We start from the raw sequence: 26,228 nt of genomic DNA, 5'->3' as shown, positions 1-26,228 counted from the left end.
TTAAAAATTTTTTATATATTATGTCATAATATTTTTTGTTAATTTTTTTAAAATAAAAATTTTATTTTTATATATTAATTAATTAATTGTAATTTTTAATTATTTAATATGGTATAGCAACTGAACTAAGATAAATTTAATATATTTGGTAGATATAATTTTTTATATATCTGATTTTTTTATATTGCCAAAAAATTTTTATTTGTGATTATTAGAAATATTTTATTTCTAATTTTTTTTTGTTTATTTTTATAAAAAAATAAAAATGATTTGGTTGAATTAATTAGAGTTAAAATATTCTCGTGCTTTTTATTCATTATCAGAAAATATAACATTCTTTTTTATTTAAAAATCATATATTACAATGGAAATATTAAGAATACAATATAATGTTATAAATGAAAAATACTATATTGCAAATGGTTGAATTTTTATTGTAAAGTTTATATTCAATTATTTTTACTGTTTTATTAAAATATTTTTCTTATAATATTGTTTTTTGATGTAACATAGAATTCATTCATTTTAAATATATGTTTTTATTTTAGTTTTTAAATAATATAAATTAATTTTTATTTTACTACATATGGCCCATTCTTTATTGCTTTTTAGTTTTTTCATTGGTATTAATTACATTATTTTTTTAAATGGATTAATAACAAATCATTTTTATACTTGGTTACAGTTAAATGGATATCATGAAGATGATTTTCCATCATTAATTTTTGGAAATAATGGTAGTTTTGGTGGAAAAGATACTGAAAAATCAATTATTAAAAAAAGACCTGTTATTTTTATCCACGGTAATGGAGATGGAGCATTAGATGATGGTTCATTATTAGGATCAGGATGGAATTCAAGTTTAAATACATTTTTAAATAATGGTTATACTATGAAAGAATTGTATGGAATAACTTGGGGTGATAGGATTATGGAAAATAATTTAAGTCGAACTTTTGATTGTAAATATGTCAAAAAAATAAGAAGATTTATTTTAGCAGTACTTAAATATACAAAATTTAATTCTATTAATATTGTATCTCATTCAATGGGAGTAACTTTAACTAGAAAAGCTATAAAAGGAGGGGCTATTAAAGAGAAACATGGTATATTAATAAAGATAAAATAATAAATTTTACTATTTTTAGATGTGTGTAATATTGGTGAACCAATATCTAAAAAAATTAATACATTTGTATCAATATCAGCCAGTAATTATGGGTTGTGTTACTGTATTCGTGGATCATTATCAAAACTTCCTATTTGTAATAAAATTGTATGTTAAACTATTACTTTAATATAATATTTTAGAACGGTTATTGGCCTGGAAATGATTATGGTTATGATGAATGTGGTATTAAAAGTAAAAATGAAGGTAGACAAAATAATTATTCTAACTTTCTTCAAAATTTAAATGAAGATAAATATCTAGAGGGACAATATATAATAAATATTTTTAGTACACGTATGTTTACAATAAAATTAAATGAACATTAATTATTTTTGTTATCTAAAGTTACAAAAAATTATTACTAATACTTTAAATAATAGCAATAAAAGAAATAATAACAAAGAAAAAATAATGATTGCTACAAAATTTAAAAAAAAATTATAAAAAGATATTTTCTATACATAAAAAATTATATATTTCTAGAAGATGAAGTTATCGGAAACAATAATATAGTTTTCAACAAAAACACATCAAGACTTTCAACAATTACTGAGCAATTTATTAGTGATAAATGGAGTCATATTGAAACTAAGGATAAATCATCTTCTTATGTTATTGAAATGATAAAAAAGTATGATGATTAGAAGATATTTTAAGAATTTGGATAAATCAATTTCCGTCAATTGTTGCGTTCATTGTTATTGGCAAAATTTCAGGTTCATTGAAAAAGTAAAAAATTATTTCTTTTAGTGATTTTTTTCCCAATCAAATATTTTAGCATTTTTTTATTAATATTTTGCAATTTATTTTTCTCTTATTTTAGAATATTTTTAAAAATTTTAAGTTATTAAAAATATCAATTTCCAGTTTTTTATTGCAATTTTATGCCATATTATTAGATTGATTTGATAAAAAATTAGAATACTATATTTTTATATTTAATAAATATTGTTATTTTTCTAGATGTTTAACATTTACTTAAAGAAAATTTTTTACTTTTTGATTAAAGAATGGTAAAAATGGTCATTTTTTTTAATCAATTATACCTATAACTAATGATAATGTTTTGAAACTAATATATAATAAAGTATAACAAAGAAATTTTTATATGTTTGCAATTTTAAAATTGGTGAAATTTTTTTTTTTTGCAAAATAAACACTTAGGTTGGATATTTAAAATGCATGAAAAATTTGTGTTTAACTTTTTAAATTCACTAGCAAAGTCTAATGAAAAAATTAAATTTAATCAATATCTACATTATCAATACCGGGTTTATTTTTCTTAGGTTCTGGTTCCATTGAATTATCATCTTCTTCATTATTTATTGTATCGCTTTTTGCATAAACTAAATATTTTGTATTATCATTATTTGTATTCATATTTGAAGAATCTTTTGATAGTGTTTTATTAACATCAAAATGTTCATTTTTACTAGATTCGCTTAAACTTTTATTTTTATAATTAAATTCTTCAAGAAATGTTCCAGCTTGTCCTCTTTTAATTTTATAACTGATTGTTGCAGCGGTACTTTCAAATGATGGACATACTAATGAAGTTTTAACTTCTTCAAAGTTTTGTTTAATTGGTAATTCATTTGAATTTAATGATTTTGATTTATCAGAATTTTGTTTTCCAGGTTCAATAAAGTTTGATGGTGCTATTGGACGAGACAAATCTACTTGTTTTTTAGAGCTACTTATTTCTTGATTATTTTTTTGTGGTAAATTTAAGTTATTTAAAAAAATGTTATCATTCATATTATTATTTATTGGTTGATTATTATTAATAGTTGTTTCACCATTTATTAAATTTAAAAGATGCATTAATTGATTTTGATCTAATGATCTTAACATTTCATTTGTATTTTTTTTTGGATCATTTAAATTTCGAATATCTAAAGTGGAATCTCGTGAACGTCTACCATCAGATTTTCTACTACGAAGTAAACGTATATTTTGAGGAATATTCAGTAATTTGTTTACTCTTCTAACGATTTTATCACCTTTAGATCTATCAGATTCTTGAAACCAATATAACTTTCTTTCATTAGTCGATTTAAATTTTAACATAAAAACACGGCCATCAAAACATTCACTAACTTCTTTAAATTCTGTTTCTCCAGGAAATATTATAAAATCCTATTATATATATAGAAATATATTTATATTCAACTTACATCAATTACAATGTTTTTTTCACTATTCATCCAACAAAAATGAGTTAATTGATCAAAAGATTTTTTAATAAAAGCAATACCTTTTGTTTCTTCAGCAGTAACTTTTCTTGTATTTTTACTACTTCCAGGAAGAAGTATAGATTTACCACATTTAAATTTAAATAATATCTCTTTATTAATTTCAGTTGATAAAGATTTTGTAAACATAATAGCCATTTTTCAATGAAACAAGATCAAAAATTATAATAAGTTTTACTATATAAAACAATAATTTAAATTTATACTTTTTAATTTCTATCAACAAACAGTTTTATTAGGTTGTTTTATACAAACATGATTGCAATAAAATTAGATAATCAACAGCTATCTTGTTTTTTTTTCGCGGTTAAATTATTAAAATTAGGTTGTGCTAACTTTTATTTTATAAATTATTATTTAAATACTCTTAAACTGTTATATAATTGTTGAAATTTTATAGTATAAATTTTTTTAAAATAACAATAAAAGATTAAAATATATTTTTTTATTCATATATATAATACATATATTATAAATATTTTCAAATAAATAATATAATTGGTTTTAAACTATAAGATATTTATGATAATCTATTAATAAAGTTTTGCAGGTCTTGTAAAAGTAGTATTCTTATATCTTTTATAAAAATAACAACATATTGAATTGTTTCGAAGTTCTCTTAAACAAAAATTTTATTAATTACATATAAATTAAACTCACTTTGCAAAGCATAACATTAAAAGGTTATTAGAAATTGAACAAAACATATATAAAAATTGAAGCATTGTTAATTTTAATTCAGTCCATTTTATTTTAAAAACTTCACAATCCAAAATTATTTCTCGAAATGTTGCTGTTGTAATACATAAAAATATATGAATAATAATTTTTAAATCTTCTAAAGTTATTTTAGATTTTTTTGATGTATTACAACGAAGAGATATAATTTTTGAAATTATAAATATTTGTAAAATTAAAATTAAAAAAAATAAAATTAGTATAATTTTGTGCTCTATTTTAAAAATCAAAATACTTTTTTCAATATTTTCTAATTGCCAGTAATAGTAATGAAAATTAAAAGTATATTTGAAATCAGGAAGTAAATATAATACAAATAACATTATTACATTTATATAACAAATAATTGTACCAAAAAGGTAAACTTTATTTTCTTTTATATCATATTTATAGTTTAATTTAAATATTTTATGAATACGATTTATTGTTAGGAGAAATAAAATTTCAACACTACCAAAATATGTAGAATCTAATAATGATCCAATTAATGAAACAGCAAAATGAAATTTTTTAAAAAAGAAAATTATAAAAAATGATGTTGTAAGATGGCAAATTTGTTGAAAGAAAGTTAAAATACCATAATGAAAAATTAATCTAAATGACACATTTCTTAATAAAACTTTATTGAGAAAAAATCCCTAAAAAATAATTTTAAATTTTGTCAAATATTTTACTTACCGAAAATGTAATTAGTTGTATAATAATAAAAAATAATGATGTTATTAAATAAATTATTCCTACTTGAATATGTGTTAAAAATTTAATACCATTGTTTTCTGATCCCAAAACATGTGTTATACAGTAAATTGTATAGTCATTATTATCCATCTTAATTTCTTTAAAAAATTTATTAAATTTATTTTTTTATATATAAATGTTTATAATAATAATTTACAATAATTAAAATAGATAAAATAGAAAAATAATAAAAAAAAATGTCACTTTTTTTGTCATTAAAGTTAAATAAGACGAATAATGTATATTTTTTACATCATCATTTTATACATAATTTTTAATAAAATAAAATATTTGTATTTTTAAATTTATAAAGTGATTTAATTTGCTAAAAATGTGTTTTTATCTGTCCAAAATAATTAATAAATCTTTAGAATGTACAATTTATTTAATAGATATAGTGAAATTACCAGTAATATTTTTAACATATATGATAAAATAAAAAATAATTAACACTTGTATACATATATGAATTGTTTTTTTTATTAATAATCTATTTTTTTTTGTACTTTTAAAAAGGTTGTATTAAGACATTTATTTTTAGAATAAAATTTATTCATAGTTTCTGGATTTATTTAAATTTAGTAACACAATATTTAAAAATATACATATTAAAATAAAGTACATATTTTTTTTATCTAGAATAATATAAAAATGATGATAATAAGAAAAACATTTTTTAATAATTACGAATTTTTTAAAATTTTTAAATGCTTCTTCTATTTTTAGTTATAAAATTTCTATTTTTATTGTTTATTCTTTATTTAAAAAAATATTACCTCACTAACTATAAATGTAATTTGTATTATATTATTTATAGCTTAAATTGATATATAATTATTTTCTTTATCAAAAAATGAACCTTTTTTGTATAGAAAATTGTAATGTTATGTCGGCTATATTTCGTCACATTAAAATATTAGTACAAATATTTTTTTAAGATAAAAATAAATTCTTAGCATAAAATAAAGTTTGTATAAATGTATTAAAAAAAAGAATTATCATTATGTCTGAATAATACTTAGTTTTAAAAGGAATCTACTAATCTATTTAATTTAATATAATTTGGTATATTTCTATAAGTTTTAAGCACAAATATCTGAAGGATATATTTAAAATTTTGGAAACTGCGAGGATTGAACTCGCGGCTTCTCGCATGCGAAGCGAGCACTCTACCACTGAGTTAAGTTCCCATATATTAAGTAATTTTTTCTATTTCAAAAATCTTCATTAAAAAACATAAAAGATGAATTGTTTTCCATACGACAGGGTTTAATATTCAAATAATTACAAATTAAATTGTTTTTTTTACAAAATATATACAATATTATTAAATATTACATTTAATTAATGAGGTAAAAAAAAATTTTATTTCTAATTTCTTTGAATTGTAAAAAATTTTTTCATATTGCTATTAAGTAAACACGTAAGTAAACAATTTATAAATCAAAAGTATTAAAATTATTTGAATGGATAAAATTTTTTATATATTAACATTTATGTTTTAAAATCTTGAAACAAATAATGACTATAGTTTTCAGATAGAAATTTATGAAATCATAAATGATTTTATAGTAATACAAGTAACTGAGTCATTGTTATATCGTTATTCTTATAAATTGTTTGATAAAACATATTTTTTTTAGACAATATAAATAAAAAAGATATAATATTAAGTCAACTTTATAATGATAAAAAAATAATTTATTAATACAACATAAATTTAAAATTTATACACTAATATAATAGTAAAAAATATTAATGAATATTTTTAAAAATAATAAATGCTACTGCCATTAAGAATAAAATATAAATTTAATAAAAATAAGTACAAATTTAAATAACCTTTTTTATCTTTACGAAAAAAAGTTAAATCTGTTTATAAATTACAGTAATAACTATTGTATAAATACATTTCTATTGTTTTATTAAATAAACCATTAAAATCTACTTTTTGAAAAATAAACTTAAAATAGTATAAAGTGAATATTTTTCAAATACATAAAATATTTTACTTATCAATTTGTTTTATATAAATTAATTTATTATAAATATTTTATTTTTTATTTAAATCATTTATTTTTTACATTATATCTTTTTTAAGAATGTTCCTAATACATATTTTTTTTAGAATAAATTATGGAATGGAAACTATATTATACGCTATATTTATTAATAATAAAAATTTTTTACATTGAAGCTGCAAAAAAGGAGACACTTATTTTTGTAACATCTGTTTGGAGACATGGAGATCGATCTCCAACAAAATTGATTTATAAAAATGATATTCATACAGAAGATACATGGGAAAATGGATGGGGACAATTAACAGAAGTTTGTTTATTAAATTAAATATTTTTTAATATGATTTTTTTAGAAAGGAAAAACCCAATTAATGCATCTTGGGCAATGGTTTAAAAAAAGATATGTTAACACCTTTGTTAATGAAACATACAAAAGTAAAGAAGTCTATATAATGTCTTCAGATTCAGAAAGAGCACTTACTAGTGCTCAAGCTTTCGCTTTTGGAATGTACCCAAAACTTGAAAATGTATTTTCAGAATTACCAGCACAAGTAGTTCCAATACATGCACCAAGTTATGAATCTAATGATCCATTACTTAAAGGTTATAAATACAAATGTCCATGCTATGATAAAAAATTAAAAAGAATTAACAATGATTTATACAATAATTTGAAAACTAAATACAGTGATGTTTTTCCATTTTTAAAAACTGTCACTAATTCTAAGGATGATTTACCATTAAAAAAGGTTGGAGATATATGCAATGTAGAAACTGAAATTGCTTATAATATGGTTCAACCAGATTGGATGTTTCAAACATGGAATCAATATAAGAATAAGACAACTTTTGATATTGTTTGTGAAATTAAAGACAATTTTCGATTATCTGATTTTAAAAATTTAGAATTGGGAAAACTACGTGGTGGTTTGTTATTGAATGTTTGGCTTAAAAATATGAAACAAATTATAGAAAATCCAAATGAACCACATAAAAAAATGATTTTATATTCAGCACATGCAGAAACATTACTACCCCTTATGTCATCTCTTCGTATGCATCCTAATGAATTTGTTCCATACGCAACTGCATTAGTTTTAGAATTATATAAGTATAAAGATGAGCATTTTGTTAGATTATTTTATAAAGTTAATTCTCATTCTGTCAAATATTTAGAAATTCCAAAATGCAAAAGTTTATGTAGATTTTCAACCTTCTATAAATTATATTATGATAAATCATATAGTTCGGTAGAGTTATTGAACAAAGAATGTTATTCAGAATCTTGTAATTGAATAATATAAAATAAAGTATTTCAAATTTATTTAATAAAGCATTGTTTATAAAAATAATGTATTGTAAAAATTGTTTGACATAGGTTTATCCATAAAAAATCTAAGTTATTTTAAACAAAATAATGTACTTTTTAAATGTTACTTAAAGTATTAAAAAACTAATAATTTATTTTTATTCATTTTCAAATTGTTAAATAATATTAAAAAAAAGCAATAATATTTCAAATGAAATATTTATTTATAGAGGTTAAATTTTAAAAAAAAATGTTTTTATTATTTTTCTATACGACTAGAAGTTTGATTCTAAAAATAAGAATAATGGCTTAATATAAAAAAATTTTTCTTTATTTTTTTAATATAAACAAATAATAAATTTTGATTAAATAAATAAAAATAGCACTATCTAGCATTGGTTTTTACATGTGTAAATTTTAATTTTTTTAATATTCATAAAGTTACATTCTTAATAAATTAATTTTTTTTAACAACTGAATATATGTGCATTATTACAAATAGAAGTTTTTTCAAAATTGAAAATGTAATTTCCATAGTTGTGATAATATTTAATGTAAAGAATTTTTTTAAGCAAACAATAAAGTTTTTATAATTTATCTTTCTTAGTTAATTGTTTGAGCAATCATAGAATTTTTTATCGTATACTATATTGTAGTATAATGGTTAATCAAAAAAAAAAAAATAATTTAAATTAATTTAGTAATAATTTTTTTCTTTTGTAAATAAAATTGAAACATAAATAAAAATTTAAAATTTATTTTTAATATTTATTTTATTTCAAATCACCAAATATAATTAATTTTTATAATCTGATATTTACTCCAGTTGTTTCTAATATTTGATATTATATTTTGAAAGATAAAACATTTAAAAAAATTCAAATTATTTGTTTATTTAGATATTAGTAGATTTAATCAAGTTTCGTGTACAAGCAAGAAAAATTGTGGGAGTAAAAATATTTATTTTCAAATTCTTTAAAAAATACTTAAATATGGTTAAAAAGTTTAAAACTACAAATAAGAAGGTAAAATGAAAAAAATCAGAAAATTAATTTTAACAATCAATTACATATGTAAAAGTTAAATTTATTTTTGATATTTTATTAACTTTATAAAATCAAGATTTTACTAATGTTTTATCATCGACAATCTAGTGAAAATGTTTGATATTTTTTTATTTATATTTTAAGGAATTAAATATAAGACGATACTGTTTATATGATAATCTTTCTAAGTTATTTTTATTGTTGAATTTTAATTTAATTTTTAATATCTAATAAAAAAAATTTGTTGTAGTAACCTTTTTTAAAGTTATTTACTTTTGAATATATTCATATAAAAAAATACTGCAAATGCATGTATTTCTTTTGTAAAAAAATTAACATTATTTTTTTTTAAAAAATAAATATTTTTACACTATAAAATTTAAATAAATTAATATTTGACTTGATTGTTTAATATTTGAATGTTCTTTTAATATGAAAACTTCATTCTTTCAAGCACATTATCTTAATTGATATGTTTAAAAATTTACTACTCATTTTTCTTCTTGCCAATTTTTTTTATTTTACTAAACAACAACTGCTTCCAAGTACGTTTTTTTTATATAACATTTTTTACTTAAATATTTTAATATAGATATTTGGGTTAGTGATGAAGAAATTATAGAACTAGTAAATTATTTTTATAGTATAGATTATAATGCAGCAAGAAGTAATGAAGTAGAATTAAATTATCAAACGCATACAACTACTAGAGATAATCAAGGTTTTGCAAAATATCCTTTATTTACAAGAGTAGATCCTAATATTTTAACAAAACCAACTTTTAAAGCTTTTTTACAATTAATGGATAATTATAATCCAGAAGTTGGATATGAAGAAAAAGTTACACCAACAGAACTATATGAAACTGATCTATTTTTGGATCTTATAACAAATACAACAATTGGAAAGGAATTTTATATGTTTTTGTATCAGAAACAACATCCTTGTGCTGTTGACATAAATAATTATATAGGATGTTTAAAACATCTTTGGTTTGGACGTTATTCAAGAGCAAGAGGTGTAATGGATAGTTCTGGTTTTGAGCATGTTTTTATGGGTGAATTAAAAAATGGTGAAGTTTCAGGGCTTCATAATTGGTTTAGATTTGCTTACCTTGAAAGTACATCAAACAAAAATAAATTTGATTACAAAGGTTATCTAGTAAAAAGATTCGGTCTTATGGCATCTGTTAAATATACTTGGTTGGGATATTATAAAAAAGCTGGAAGTTTCTTTATTTCTACATCACCTGAATTTGACTTTTTTACCTATACATTATGTTTTCTTTTTAGAAGAGGAAATAGTGGTTGTAATGTTAAGATTAATGGTTGTCCAGCATCTATAACTGCTTATGAACTTATTCAAAATAATAATATATATATTGGAAGTTTATTCCCTAATATCAAAGAAATGACTGAAGAATGTAAAACGTACAATAGTAATTTTTAAAATGTTTTACTTATAAAAAGTTTTATTTTTAAAATTTTACTAAAAAAATTCTTATAAAGAGAAGTTATAAAAATTGAACATAAATAAATAATTAAATTTTTTTTAAGTTCAATATATTTAAACAAAATAAAAGGTTATAAAAAAAGTAATTCGTTTCCATAAATCTAAATAAAGTTTATTAAAAATATTAATTATATTTGAATTATTTTAAGCATCTTATTGTTAACTTTAATAACTATAAATTTATAAGATACAAGTTAGGCTAATCCTAAGAACATTGAATTAGTTTAAAGTATAAAAATTTAATAAATAATTAACTTTTTTCATTTATATAAATAATATTTTAAGTGGTTGTATATGAAAAATGTGTACGCATACTAATCTAATAAAAAAACTTTTGTGAGTCACACTGTATACTTATTATTTGTTTACCATCTATAATTCAATCATATAAATTTTTTTCAAGTACTCATTCTTAAGTTAATCTAAATAATTACTTATGCTTTAATTTTTTACATAATGAAAAATTTTTATTGTATACTCACAAAATGTTTTTAATAAATATATCATGTTAAAATATTTGAATTTTATTATTATATAATAAAGATGGCAATAAAGTTTTAAATGATTTAAGACAAGCCCATAATTAAAACAACCTTTTAAACTTTTATAATTTTTTTAATTTGTATAAATAACCAAAAGTTTTTTTTAATTATAACAGAAGTCGTCACAATCTTAATCTAAAAATTTTGAAAGGTGAAAAATATACTTCAGATTTCAATAATTACGTTAAAATAAGTTTCATAAACTGGTGGTTCGTAAATAGTTCCTGAATATATCTTTTTTCTTTTACTTGCATGTTAATTTTAAGATAAAATTTTTATTATACAACTGTTAAAAATCTCGAAAAAAATATTTTATATCTAATTTCGAAATAATATTTTTTACAAAGTAAATTTTATAGCATTATTAACATATAATGCTTTAACATTCTTAAGTATAAATTTTTTTTAATAAATTTATTCTTTTTAAAATTTAATCTGATAAGATAATATTAACATACTTTCTATTAAATTAAAAATTTCAAAATTCTTTGTAAACTAAAATTTTAAAATATTTATTTTTCATTTATAATAATTTATTTCAAACACATTAATCTCTTTTTAATACTAATTTAATCAATGTTTTTTTAATTTTTAGAACTGTGATATAATAAAAAATTTTATAAATAGTATTCTTTTAAAGCGTAATATATATTTCATAATATTTCATAATAGAACTAATATTATGTAAAAAATTATATTGTTTCAATTCAAATTAGTGTTAGAATTATTTCAATAAAAAAATGAACCTATTTTGTGAAGAACCTTTTTTTGAAAATAATAATTTTATAAATTCCTCTTCTTTACCTATAATTAATGAATGTCATCGAAGAGGTATAATATTATGGTTTCCATCAATATTTTTTTGGTTAATGATGCCTTTATTTATATTTTATATGAAAAAAAATAAAATATCAAGAAATTTACTATGGACAAAATTGTTATTTACTAAATTTTTAACAACATATACTATTATAATTTTAAGTATTATACAATTAATTTATCCACTTAATTATCAATTTCCTATATTTAAATTGTATTCATTTATATGGACTATTACATTTGTAAGTTATGAATTAATTTATAATTAAAGTAAGTTTTAGTTTGGAATCCTAATAACTCAATACATATCAAAAACATTTGGTTTTATATCATCAGGAATTATTCATATTACATGGTTATTATTTACTATATCATCGTTACCTGAAATTCATATCATTTTTTGTAACATTTCACAAAATATCAATTTTCCAAATATTATTTTTATATTAATATTTTTTTGTTTATGTTTACAAACAATATTTTTTTCATTTGCTGATAAAAGTATGGAAAAATTTGAATATGGTTTTATATCAATGGAATTACAATCATCTTTTTTATCAAGAATTACATTTTGGTGGTATAATAAATTTGCAATATTTGGATCAAAAAATGATTTAACAATTGATGATTTATATGATTTAAATTATGATATTAAGAGTGAATATATTGAAAATTTATGGGAAACATACTGGACACCATGTATAAATAAATATTTTGAAGATGTTAAGAAATATAAAACTATAAAAAAAGTACCACTACCATCAGTAGTTTTAGTTTGCTTTAAAATGTTTAAATATGATTTTTTTATAGCTGGTGTTAATAGATTTTTATGTGACATATTACAGTTTGCAGATCCTATATTTTTAAAATTAATGATAAATTTACTTTCTGATGAAAATTCATCTTCATATGTTGGAATATTTTATTGTATTTCAATGTTTATTGTATCTGAAATCAGATCTATATGTAAAAATTATTATTATTATGTTTCATTTACTTTGGGCACAAAAATTCAAACAGCATTAACATTTGCCGTTTACAAAAAATCATTAAAACTATCTAATATTGCTAGAAAAGAAAAAACAGTTGGAGAGATTGTAAATATTATGGCAATTGATATTGAAAAATTACAACTTTGTGTAAATCAAATTCATCAGTATTGGGCAAATCCATTACAATTATTATTAGTCTTAGTTTTTCTTGTCAAAACATTAAAATACTTTGCATTATCAGGAATAATTGTTATGTTTTTACTTGTCATACTTACATATCTATTTTCTACATTTATTAAAAAAAATGAAAATATTCAAACCAAAATTAAAGATGAAAGAATTAAAATATTAAATGAAATTTTGAATGGAATAAAAGTAATAAAATTATATGCATGGGAAAATCCTATATTAAAATTGATTGAAAAAATTAGAATAAAAGAAATTTGTTATTTAAAGAATGTTTCTGTATATAGGAATTTGATTTATATACTTAGTAATAGTTATCTATTTGTTGTGCCTTTACTTACATTTGCTACATTTACATTAACTGATGCAAGTAATATTTTAACACCACAAGTTGCTTTTGTTTCATTAACTTTGTTTAATTTAATGGAAACACCAACAATATTAATTGTTGACATGATTGAAGATACAGTAAAAGTAATTGTATCAAATGAGAGAATAAAACAATTCTTGACAGCTGATGAATATGATGATGATATTATTTTTCAAAAAGATTATCTTATTAATAATAAAAATAAAAATTTATCTATTGGATCAATTTCAATTGAAGAATGTACATTATCTTGGGATTCTTATCATCATAATTTAAGTAAAATTAATCTGAATATAGAAAAAGGTAGTTTAGTAATGATTATTGGTAAAGTTGGTAGTGGAAAATCTTCACTTCTTTCTGGAATATTAAAAGAAATGTCAATATTATCTGGAATGATTAAAGTTAATGGTTTAATTGCATATTTTCCTCAACAAGCATGGATTCAAAATATGTCATTAAGAGACAATATTTTATTTTGTAATGATTTTAATTATAAATTGTATCAAAAAGTTGTAGAATGTTGTGCATTAGTACCAGATATAAATATTCTCCCAAATGGAGATCAAACTGAAATTGGAGAAAGAGGAATTAATATGTCAGGAGGACAAAAGGCACGTATAAGTTTAGCTAGAGCAGTTTATTCAAATTCTGATATATATTTATTGGATGATCCATTATCTGCAGTTGATTGTCATGTTGGAAAACATATTTTTGATAAAGTTTTAGGAAATTATGGCATTCTTAAAAACAAGACAAGAGTTTTAGTAACAAGTAATGTTAACATATTAGAAAAAGCTGATTTAATAATTATGATGGAAGATGGTAGAATTATAAAAATGGGAAAATATGATAATCTGGTTAATGATAAAACTAACGTTTTTAACGATTTTATAATGTCTGTTAAAAAAGAAAAAACCAATGATGAAGAATTTAATTTGGATTCAATAAACATAGATAATAATATTGAAAATAAAAAGTTATTGCCTTTATCAAGAATTAATAGTACATTATCATCGACATCATCAATAGAATCAAGAGACTTAGAAAATGAAAAAACAAATTCAGGTAATTTAATAAAAGAAGAACACATTGACAGAGGAAGAGTTAAAAAAGAAGTATATTTAAAATATTTTAAAACGGCTAATTATCAACTTGTATTATTATTTTTTTTGGGAATAATGGCTTACAGTTACTTACAATTAGGAAGAAATATTTGGTTAACATCATGGTCTAATGATTATAATAATAATATAAAAAATGAAACAACAAATAACTATAAAACAAATCTTTATAATAGAATTACAATTTATGCACTATATGGTATAGTAGAAAATGTTGTTTTATTTTTTTCTACAATGGCATTAATTTATCTTACAGTTAATACTTCAAAAAATTTACATACACCTATCTTTTATAATATTATGAAATCACCAATGTTGTTTTTTGATACAACACCAATTGGAAGAATATTAAATCGTTTTGGAAAAGATATTGATATTATTGATCGTCCACTGCCACAATTTTTTAGCTATTTCATTAATTCTGTTGGTAAACTTATAGTAACATTAACAATAATCAATTTTACAATACCAATCTTAATTATTTTTATAATTCCATTATTTTTTGTATATGGATTTATTTTAAAACTTTATATCTTAACATCAGGGCAATTGAAAAGATTGTTAAGTGTCAACACATCACTAGTATATTCACATTTCAGTGAAAGTATTCAAGGAACTTCAATTATTCGTGGTTTTGGTAAAATTATTCCATTTATTGAAAAATTAAATTATAATATTGATCGTAATATGAAAATTCATTATTTAAGAATATGTGGTGATCGATGGCTAGGTGTACGTTTAGAATTTATTGGAAATTGTGTTCTAGTAATTATGGTTATTATTTGTGTTATTTTTAAAGAAATAAATTGGATTACTAATTCAAGTTTAATTGCTTTAGCTATAACATATTCTTTAGGTATTAGTGAAACATTAAATTTTTTAGTTAGAGAACTTAATGAATTAGAAAAAAATGTTATTTCCGTTGAAAGATTATTAGAATATTCTAAAATTGAAACAGAACCAGAATTAAATGATAAAAATATTGAAAAGTATTGTACAGAAAATTGGCCAAATAATGGTGAAATAATATTTAAAAATTATTCAATGAAATATAGATCAAATTTAGATTTAGTTTTAAAAAATATTAATATACATATAAAAGGTGGTGAAAGAGTTGGTTTAATTGGAAGAACAGGTTCTGGTAAAAGTTCTTTAACCTTAGCATTATTTAGAATAATTGATCCTATTGATGGAAATATATTTATAGATGGTGTTGATATTGCAAAAGTTAGCCTTCATAATTTGAGAAATCATATTACAATAATTCCTCAAGATCCTGTTGTATTTTCTGGAACTATTCGTTTTAATTTAGATCCTTTTAATAATTATTCTGATAGTCAAATATGGTTATCATTAGAAAAATCAAATTTAAAAGATTTTTTTTATTCAAAAAATGAAGGACTTGATTTTATTATATCAGAAAGTGGATCAAACTTAAGTGTTGGTACATGCCAACTTATTTGTTTAGCAAGAGCTATATTAAGAAAATCAAAAATAATTGTTTTAGATGAAGCAACATCAGCAATTGACTATCATACTGATCAATTAATTCAAAATACAATAAAAAATGAATTTTTATCAAGTACTGTTATTGCTATTGCACATCGTCTAAATACGGTAATGAATTACGACAAAATTATTGTTCTTAATGAAGGAAAAATTGTTGAGTTTGATACACCTTCAAATCTACTAAAAAATCATGATTCATTATTTTTTTCGATGATTCAAAGTGGAAAATTAAAAGAAAAATAATATCAAAAATATACCTTACTATTTGCTTTGTAAAGATATCATAAATAATTATAAGGATTTAAGAAAATTTGCAAAACATGATTACTTATAGAGCAAATTATTTTTTTACTTATTATAATAAACTATTTCTACTTTATTTGTTAATTATATTTTTATTCTTTTTAAAATTTTAAATAAACTCAAAAAATTACTTTATGTTAGTATATAATATTTAATTTGTTTGGTATGTAAGAATTTTAAAATTCATAAAAAAATTTAAGTGAAATAAACTTAATATTTTTTATATCAAATATTTATATTTGATTTTAACATTGTTTTATTGTCACGATATATTGTTCATGTGATTCATGAAAATTATTTGAAAATGTTTCATTTATGTTATGTGTAATTAAACGAAACTTATTTAACAAAAAATATTTGATTTAAAAAAGAATTCAAAACATAAATTGCATGAGAAATAAAAGAAATAGCATTATACTTATTTTTATTATATATAACTAAAATATTTTATAATTATTGCTAATCATTTTATGACATATCATCAACTTCGAATAAAAATTTACGGCGATTGGAAATAAATTGCATCTTTATTTAATATTTTATCAATTGTTATTTTTTTATAACAAATATCTATAACGTTTATGTAATTATCTAATAATAAACAAACTAATATAAATATTTAACAATAAAATATTTTAAAATTTGAAAGGCATGATGAAATTTGTTATAGTTCTTTACACTTTAAAAAATAAGTTAATCTTTTATTTCTATTTTAAAATAAAAAGTTTAAAAAAAACGTATTTTATTATAGTGTATTTGTGGCTGTTAATAATTTATAATTTACAATTTAGCTAATTAACGATCCAAAAATTCAAAGACTTTTGCAACTACACCACCAGAATTAAATAGAGCGCGGACAGTAAAAACTTGGATAATGGATGTGATGACCATCACAGTTGTTGCTAACATACTCCACAAGTTAATTCTTTCAAAATTTGCTTCCATTATCGATCTATCTCTAGCTTCAACAATACGAAGATGTTGTTGATCTTGTTGAATAATGTTTAATTTTTCTTTTATATTCTGTGAGGTCATATCAAAGTTAGAAATTTTATCACTTAATGATGATAAAGCACCGTTAGATAATTTATTCATTTCACCATATCTTCCTTCATGATCAAGCATATAAACTTCAACATATACCTAAAAAATCTTTAATTATAATTGAATATGAAAACATACTAATTTAGATGTTTGATAACTAAATGAATTATCAATACATATTGAATAATCTCCGTGACCGCGATTCTCAGCTGTAACATCAATTTTATGTGTTCCATCACTTTGTTTAGTATCAGTAATAATTTCTTCTGAATGTGGTCCATTTATTTTAACATCTACATCTAAATCACCTCCACTGATTACTTGATAACTAAATTCAATATATTTATATTTTGGATCTGTAACACGTTGATAAAAACACTCCCTTCCTCGTGCTGGTACTAAGATTGATAACCCAACTTCGTCATAGTTTGAAAAGGAAGCTTGAGCCGTACCCAGAAAATAAATAAGATTAATGAGTATCAAAGTATAAATTGAATACATATCACTAAAAATGATTTGTTAATGCATGGTTTATATAACATAAATATTATTTATATCTATCCATTAATTATAAGTGATAATCATTTAAAAATCAATGTAATGTTCAAAAATAAATATATAAAAAGTAATTTCCACGTCATTAAGAATGAAAACATAAATAAAGAAATAATAAAAATATTAATTTATTAAATAGAAAACTCTGAAAAAATAATGACAAAACATATTTCCAATTTAACTATTTTATATTCTTAATTGAAACCATATTTATTAAAAAATTTTGATGGTTTACAATTTGAACCAGAATTTTTTATTTTAAACCAATACATTTTTCCAACAAAAATAAAGTTTCTTAAAACGAAAATATTCTGCAGCAATGGTATTACATAAAAATTACGAAAATGTTAAATATTTAAATAAATCAAAATAAAGAATAAAATCATCGTATGATTCTTCGAAAAAATATAGAAATAACTTTTGTATTTTAAAGATGTAGTGCGACTTTATTTGTTACCGAAAGATTGAAAACAAAAAGATTTAAATTTTTTTTACTTAATAAAAAGATTCAAAATACATTACTTTTATCATAAATAATTATGGATCTTAAAAATATAAAACTATAAATATATACTAATAATTGTTCATGATTAATTGATTTCTAACATTAAAAAAACTCTTTCAAAACTTTCCAAAAGCTTCAAGGTTTAAAAATGTTTCATTTATTTTACTCATCAAATTTACTTATACAAAATATTCTTCTCTTTCTCAAGAAAATATTTCTTATCATTATTTTAATTATTATTCGTACACAAATATTTGATTTTTAAAAGAATCATAAAAATGAAAACTTTCAAAGTTTAACGTTAATATTTTTTTTAAAATGAATTATTTTACAAGTGAATATTGTCAAAATATAGAAATATAGTATTTATATAAAGAAAATATAAACATCACTATATCAACATAATAAGTTTTAAAAAATATACCTATTTTTTTAATTATAATAGCTAGTTATTTTTGAAAAAACTTTTGTACTAATGTATAAAAATTTTATTCAATGTTATAACAATAAAATAATAATATTTTTCATAGAAATAATTTTATTTATTTTTTCTAATTAATCTAAAATATTGTAACTACATATAAACTTTTAAAAAAATATTGCTTTTGTTTATCGTTTTTTGTTATATTCTTATTAATTCAATAAAAGTTTTCAGCGGTTTCATAAAATAAAAATATTTTATACTGTCAAATAATTTATTTTTTTTTTTTATTAAATTATAAAATATTTTTTAACAATAAATTTATTTATATAAAGCAAATATTTTATAGAAAGAAAAATAAAATATCCATAATTTTGCCGTTAACCCTTCTCAAAATAATGGGAAGTTTCTTTTTGTGTTGTTAGTAAAATTTTTTCTAAACATTTTCTTTTAAATTATAAATTTTTTTTTTGATTTTTACATTATCATGGTTTAGGAATTTTTAATTTAATATAAGAAGAAATTGATCTTTTTTGATTTAAAATTATATTTACAGTATTTTCAAAATTAATATTTTTTTCTATTTCTGCTGTGATATTAACATTTGACACTTTTGTACTTGGTTCACCATATAAAGAATTTATTTTATCAGGAATTTTTATTGCTTTTGGAATTGATTTTTTTTTCTTTGGAACTTCATCTTTCATTAACATTTGACTTTTTTCTTTGACATCTAAAAAATATATATAAAGTTATTTTTTTTTATGATAAAGATATATATTTAATATTACCATTTTTATCAACATATATTAAAGTTTTTATATTAGTTTCGCCATTTTTAGTTATAGTTCTACAAATATATTCACCACCATCAGATAAAGATACTTTTTTAAATTTGACTGATACCACATATTTTTCGTTTTTCTTTTCAATGTTAAACTAAAAATAATATAAAACATAACTATAAATGTAAAACAAACGTTAGAATCTTTTAATGGTAGATTGTTTTTTAACATTTGAATTTCTACTAAATCATCTGTTTTGATAAAATACAAAAGTTCCAACTTTTCATCTTCCTTAACATATTTTTCTTCTGTACTATCAATATGAGATATTTTAGTTTTTATCTGCCTTTTTATTTCATTAGTATTCATGTTTACTTTAACAATACTTTCATCATTTCCCAAGACGTTTGAAGCCGTAAATAAAAATGTACCATTCAAATGAGTGTCTAATTTTTCTATTAAAAGAATTATTGAATAATTAGTGCTTTCCTTTTCTATTATAATTTTAACATTTTCATTTGTTTCTAGAGTTTGATCATTAACCTTAATTGCTATAATTGGTTCTGGATTAGCAATTAATCGTTGCTTTATTATCATTTTACTTCCACACTGTAATTTATATTCTTGATTTTTGATAACAAAATTTGGTTTCATTTTGTTATTTTGAATATCTTTTTCATTGCCAATTTTCACATCTTTTGACGTTATACTTTTTGTCAATGATTTATTAGACTTTGTTACATTAGAACTGATAATTTTTTTTTTTGAACATGGTAAGATTTTATTTTGCTTTAATGCTTTTGATAAATTTTTTTTTTCATCTGATGGTATAATATTTTTAGATAATTCCTTACAAGTGCTATAATTTTCTTCAACAATATCTGCAATTTTTAATTTACTGTCCTCTTTCTTAACACTTATTTTCTTGTCACATGGTTCTTTATCAAATTCAATAGATTTGTTTTTTATAGAACGTTTTTTAGGAATATTATTAGAAGAATAGCATACAGAAGTGTTTGATGCTTTTAAAAATTCTGCTGTTTTGGTATTGATATCACAAACTTTATCTAAATTATTAACATCATTGTTTACTAATTTTTTATCTTTTTCTGACAATTTATCTACCAAACTAAAATCTTGATTTACAAATTGTTCATCTATTTTAGATTTTAATGATACTTTTTTTGTTACTTTTTCAAGACATTTATGTATTTGATATGTTTTTGTTATTTTTTCATTCTTTAAACATTCATTATCTACCACAAAATTTTTTGAAACTTCATTATCAAAAATTTTATTTTTTTCAATGAAATTCTTTTTTTGATCTAAACTATTCTTGACATTTTTATATTTATCAAGAAAAGAAAAATCATGTTTAAATTTATTCTGTCTTTTATTTGTAGTTATTTCATCATTGAAACACTCTTCTGTTAATTTCACATTTGATATATCTAATGAATCTTGTTCATATTTTATTTTTTTATCTCCAGATTGTTCTTCAAATTTGTTTATTGTCTCACATATAAACGAATTATCAATATTTGTTTTGTTCGATGGTAATTTCTTAATTTGTTTTGATTTTTCTAATTTAAAATTTGTTATTTTGTCATCACAAATAGGCTTTTTTATCAAATATTTTTTTGATGTTTTTCTTAAAACTGCATTTTTTTTTAAATTTAATATTAAATAATAATTAAATTGTATGTATTATCAGTAAAACTTTTATTTAAATAATGATGTAATTTATAAAAGACAGATATATAAACACTCTATTTTTTTTAGATAAAGATATTTTTTTTAAAAAAAAGGTATAACAGTTGATTATTCATGCTGGGTAAAAGAATTTACTAAAATAAAATTTACCTGACTCATTTGATATAATAAAAAGTTGTTTTATTCCAAATTAGATCATGAATAACAAATAATTTTTATGAAACATTTTTTATTAAATTATTTATTTTATTCTACTTCATTTTAATAATTATACCATATATATAGAAAGTAAATTTTTTAAATATAATAAAAGAATTATATATATATATATATATAAATAAACCAGTAAAAATGATAATATATTTTTGAATTATTGTTAATAAAATAAGAAAAGATTTTATAATCTTAGCATTAGTGAGTGTTTGCTTCAATAAACAATTAACTATATCTTAAAAGATAAGTGAACTAAAAAATATAGGGAGGATGATTGTATGTTATTTAAATAAAACACCAACACTTTAAATAGAGGTTATACCATCATTTATCAATTATCGAGATATTCAATTAAAATTTTGAGTGATTTGTACAATAAAAATAACTTGAATTGTTATTATTTATTTTAAATAATTACAAAAAAAAAAAGTTTATGTATTTTAAATTTTATTACAAATATCTAAAATTTTGCTTTTCAAAGATCACATTAAACAACTATATTTTCAATTGAATACAGCCTTAAAACTTTAATATATATTAAACAAAAATCATAAAAAATTTAATTTTATTGAAAAAATATTTTTAACTTTTAATTTATTTAAAATATTATAAAATATTTTTATCATGTGTTTTTATATTACATTAAATTTATATGATAAAGATTAATAAATTAAATATTATAAATTTATTTATTTTCAATAATTAGAAGCAATTTAGAATTGTCCAAATGCCAATATTTTGATTTTAAATTTATTATCAAATTTTATATAAAATGATTTTATCATATTAAATATGATTAAATATTAAAATCAGTATTAAACATCTTATAATATCATTAAAAATTCGTCGATAATATAATTGTTTTTTGTAATATAACCAAATAATTTTATTGGAAGAGATTAATAATTTATTATTATTTCTATTTTGTAGATAAATTATTGTATCAACATATTAACAAAAGCTGTCTATATATTATAAATCAAGTAAATGAATTAAAAAATATCTGAAAGTAAATAAAAAAAAACATTTTTTATATCAATTTTTTATCTTACATTAATTAGTAACATTTATTTATAATTTTATTTTAACCATATTTTTTTAGAATTGTTTGATATCAACATATTTTTAGAAAAAACTTTAAAAAGAATAATTAATTTTTATTTATAAAGTTGATCAATGTCAATTTATAAATTTATAAATCAAAGATTTATAAAATTCGTTCATTATTATGTTATATAGTTTTTAATCTTATATATTACTTTTAGAAAATTATTAAAATGTCATTTAATTTGTTTATAATTATAAATAATTAATAGTAAAATTTTATTCATAAATTATTTAAAAAATAATATATAATATTTTTATTTAAAACCAACAAAAAAAGCAATAATTAAATCTAATGTTTTAAAAAAATTTTTATAGTAAAAAAAATTATAAATTAATTGATTTATTTAAAGCTAGTAAAATTAAAAAATAAAATTTAAAAAAATTACTATTTTGAAATAAACAAATATTAACAAATACTAACCTTTTAAAAGTATCATGATAATAGTAAATTGAAAACAATTATTATACAATAAAATTAAATAATTTTTAGAAAAGATTTTTTGCTAAACTGTTATATGAAGTTTTTTTTCTTAAATTTTACATCATGAAAATTATATATAGTTTGAAATAAAATTATCTCATATATTTGAATAAGATGAAATTTAAAAAATTAAAACAAAATTTAATAAATTAATTCAAAATCTTATTAGTACTTTATTAATATACTCATATATAAAAAAACACATTTTATAAGAAATGTGTAAGAAATGTGTAAGAAATTTATATGGAATAAATACTTTTTTTTAATTAGATATTTTTATTAAAAATAAATAAAATTGTCTATTATCGTTTTATCAGTAATAAAAGTTCTAAGTTTTATTTTTGCTCTGATATTTCAATTTATCTATGTAATTATTGACGTTGGTCATCTAATAATTTTACTCACATGGAAATTATTGTTCCATTTATTTTTAAATCAAATTTTTATACAAAACATGTGCTTGTTTATGAATTTATGAAAAAGTACTATGAATTATAAATGTTTTAAATAGTTATATTATAAATATTCAAATTGATTATCTATTAATAAATGTATATTATAAGCAAATTAATATATTATTAGTAAAATTAAGTACTAAATTCTTAAAAAATATTAATACAAAGAATATTTTATTTTAAGCAAATTTCAGAGGTTTATATATAACATTTCTAAGTGTAAAATTAATAATTAAGAATTATTAGTATGATTAGTGTTGTTTTAATATTCTAAATGCAGCACAATAGAAATATTAGTTTATGTATTTCTAAACTATTTATTTCTTTTCTTTTATAAAATGGTAAAAAAAATATATCTGACATGGTGATCAAAATATATAAACACAAAAGTTTTATAAATTTTAAAGATTTGATCAAAATTTTAATATTACATTTTTAACATTGGAATCAATTTTATGATATATAAGTGCTTATATAAAAATTTGTTTATTATCAAATTAGTAAAAAAATTAATTGAATAAAGTAATTAAGCAACTTAAATACATATGAATCAAATTAACTTAAAACTGTTAAATAAAAAAACTATCTATATAAAAATAAAAAAAACAGGAATATTTTTAAATTTATCATGTAACTTTTTACTTACATTAAGCAGAATATTTAACTTACAAATGAATTTAAGATTATTATTTTTAATAATTAAACATAGTTGTATATACAATAAAAATTAATTAATTTAATATATTACATGCGATATCTTCATTTTGTTATTGTTAAAATAAATGTCTATCAATATGAAAATAACTACATAGTCATAGCATTTTATTCAAAGTATAAGCATCATATAAATTTTAATGCTAAAATAAAAATCAATGTATATTTTTGTTGTCTAGATTTTTATCGTCTCAATCAAACAGACAATTTTGTACAAAATTTTTTTTATTTCAACATGCTCATTTGAAATATTTTCCCATTGCTATTAAAATATTTTTTTTATTGAAATTAATATTAATAATCTTTGATGTCTTTTTTTAATTCAAATTGGAAATTTCTTTTATTTGAAACAATAACAAAATTTTTTTATTTTCTCATTTAAATAAAATATATTAACTATATTTAATATTTTTGTTAGATATTTTAATGATTATTTCAAATTTTTTTGAAAAAAATAGCTAAAAATTTATATTTTTATTTGATTATTAATAATATTATTTGCCAAGTTTTAATATAATATTTTTTAATAAAGTAAAATTAATATATATAATAATTCTATAATATTTTACCTTTTAATGTAAGTTTAAATCAATATATGTCATAATCATAGTAAAATAACATTAGATATTATCATTTCTTAAAGTAAACATTAAACCATTATTTGGGATGGAATGTATCTATTTTGAATAATACCCTTTGCACTTCATTTTAAAGTTTTATATTTAATTTTAATATTTATATTAAACTTTATTATTTATACTTCCTTTAAAAATTTAATATAAATAATATATCAAAAAAAAAATTTTTATCAATTTTTATGGGACAATTATTTTTTAATAATTGGTTTTGTTTATTAAAACTTTTTTTTTAAAAATAAATTAAAAAGTTATTTTAAAAAATTTTTTAAATAATGTTTATACAAATAATATTTATATAATAATTTTCTTGCTTGTTTTATTTAGTTAACATACTTTTAAACATTATTTTTGACTTACTTTTATTTTTCACGTATATTTAAAGACAAAAATTTTTTATTTTCTTCCTTTTGATCTTTACATTAAAATTATCATTATTATTTATATTATTAAAGATTAGTCAACTAAATTAGTTTATTTTAATCATTATTAAATGAATATTTATTTTATCTCTTCACGTTACACATTTTCTTTAAAATAAATTAGTTTTTTTTTTAAAACTAACAAATTGAAAGAAATTATTTTTAATTTCATATCTTATAATTTATAAAAAAAATTTAAATGTTAATATTATAGATATTTTTATATAACAAATTAACATAAAATTTATGTTCAACCAACCAATTTTTTAAAATATTATTTTTCAAATGTAAAAAATATCGTGGTATTTTTCTACAAATTAATTTGTAATGAATATATTAAATGTTATATTTATCGTATATATTTCTTTACTGAATCATTAGATTCTTTTAATTTTACTATAAATAAAAATATTTAAATTATTTCCTAAATATTTATTAGTTAAAAAAAAAGTGAAATAATAAAAATAATTAATTTGTTTTTGATGGAAAAAAATTCAATTAAGTTTTCTTTAAATTTTAAAATAATAATTAAGTTTTTAATTTCTA

At 19.1% G+C, this 26,228-nt stretch overlaps 7 protein-coding genes across 7 annotated transcripts; 4 read left to right on the top strand and 3 right to left on the bottom strand.

Annotated features, from left to right (window-relative positions):
• Positions 1-586: 586 nt before the first annotated feature.
• Positions 587-1,815, top strand: SRAE_X000043400 (Lipase EstA/Esterase EstB family-containing protein; the record flags this gene model as incomplete). The annotated part of the gene is made up of 4 exons (XM_024644778.1): positions 587-1,106; positions 1,149-1,195; positions 1,312-1,465; positions 1,655-1,815. The coding sequence occupies 4 exons, from the start codon at positions 587-589 to the stop codon at positions 1,813-1,815; spliced, it is 882 nt and encodes a 293-aa protein (XP_024510303.1).
• Positions 1,816-2,413: 598 nt separating this feature from the next.
• On the bottom strand, positions 2,414-3,564 carry SRAE_X000043300 (Proteasomal ubiquitin receptor ADRM1; the record flags this gene model as incomplete). The annotated part of the gene is made up of 2 exons (XM_024644777.1): positions 2,414-3,310; positions 3,349-3,564. The coding sequence occupies 2 exons, from the start codon at positions 3,562-3,564 to the stop codon at positions 2,414-2,416; spliced, it is 1,113 nt and encodes a 370-aa protein (XP_024510302.1).
• A 3,474-nt stretch (positions 3,565-7,038) lies between these two features.
• On the top strand, positions 7,039-8,218 carry SRAE_X000043200 (Histidine phosphatase superfamily, clade-2-containing protein; the record flags this gene model as incomplete). The annotated part of the gene is made up of 2 exons (XM_024644776.1): positions 7,039-7,233; positions 7,277-8,218. 2 exons carry the CDS (start codon positions 7,039-7,041, stop codon positions 8,216-8,218), a joined length of 1,137 nt encoding a protein of 378 aa, XP_024510301.1.
• A 1,532-nt stretch (positions 8,219-9,750) lies between these two features.
• SRAE_X000043100 (Poly(U)-specific endoribonuclease) lies at positions 9,751-10,727 on the top strand (the record flags this gene model as incomplete). The annotated part of the gene is made up of 2 exons (XM_024644775.1): positions 9,751-9,823; positions 9,871-10,727. The coding sequence occupies 2 exons, from the start codon at positions 9,751-9,753 to the stop codon at positions 10,725-10,727; spliced, it is 930 nt and encodes a 309-aa protein (XP_024510300.1).
• Positions 10,728-12,654: 1,927 nt separating this feature from the next.
• SRAE_X000043000 (ATP-binding cassette sub-family C member 8) lies at positions 12,655-16,572 on the top strand (the record flags this gene model as incomplete). The annotated part of the gene is made up of 1 exon (XM_024644774.1): positions 12,655-16,572. The coding sequence occupies one exon, from the start codon at positions 12,655-12,657 to the stop codon at positions 16,570-16,572; it is 3,918 nt and encodes a 1,305-aa protein (XP_024510299.1).
• An 855-nt stretch (positions 16,573-17,427) lies between these two features.
• On the bottom strand, positions 17,428-18,177 carry SRAE_X000042900 (LD30746p; the record flags this gene model as incomplete). Its single annotated transcript, XM_024644772.1, has 2 exons — positions 17,428-17,775; positions 17,815-18,177. 2 exons carry the CDS (start codon positions 18,175-18,177, stop codon positions 17,428-17,430), a joined length of 711 nt encoding a protein of 236 aa, XP_024510298.1.
• Positions 18,178-19,642: 1,465 nt separating this feature from the next.
• SRAE_X000042800 (Immunoglobulin-like fold domain-containing protein) lies at positions 19,643-23,412 on the bottom strand (the record flags this gene model as incomplete). The annotated part of the gene is made up of 4 exons (XM_024644771.1): positions 19,643-19,890; positions 19,949-20,096; positions 20,138-21,600; positions 23,397-23,412. The coding sequence occupies 4 exons, from the start codon at positions 23,410-23,412 to the stop codon at positions 19,643-19,645; spliced, it is 1,875 nt and encodes a 624-aa protein (XP_024510297.1).
• Positions 23,413-26,228: the final 2,816 nt, after the last annotated feature.

This window comes from Strongyloides ratti (genome assembly GCF_001040885.1).
Source record: "Strongyloides ratti genome assembly S_ratti_ED321, chromosome : X".
NCBI lineage: Eukaryota > Metazoa > Nematoda > Chromadorea > Rhabditida > Strongyloididae > Strongyloides > Strongyloides ratti.
This window is presented reverse-complemented; position numbering and strand designations above follow the sequence as displayed.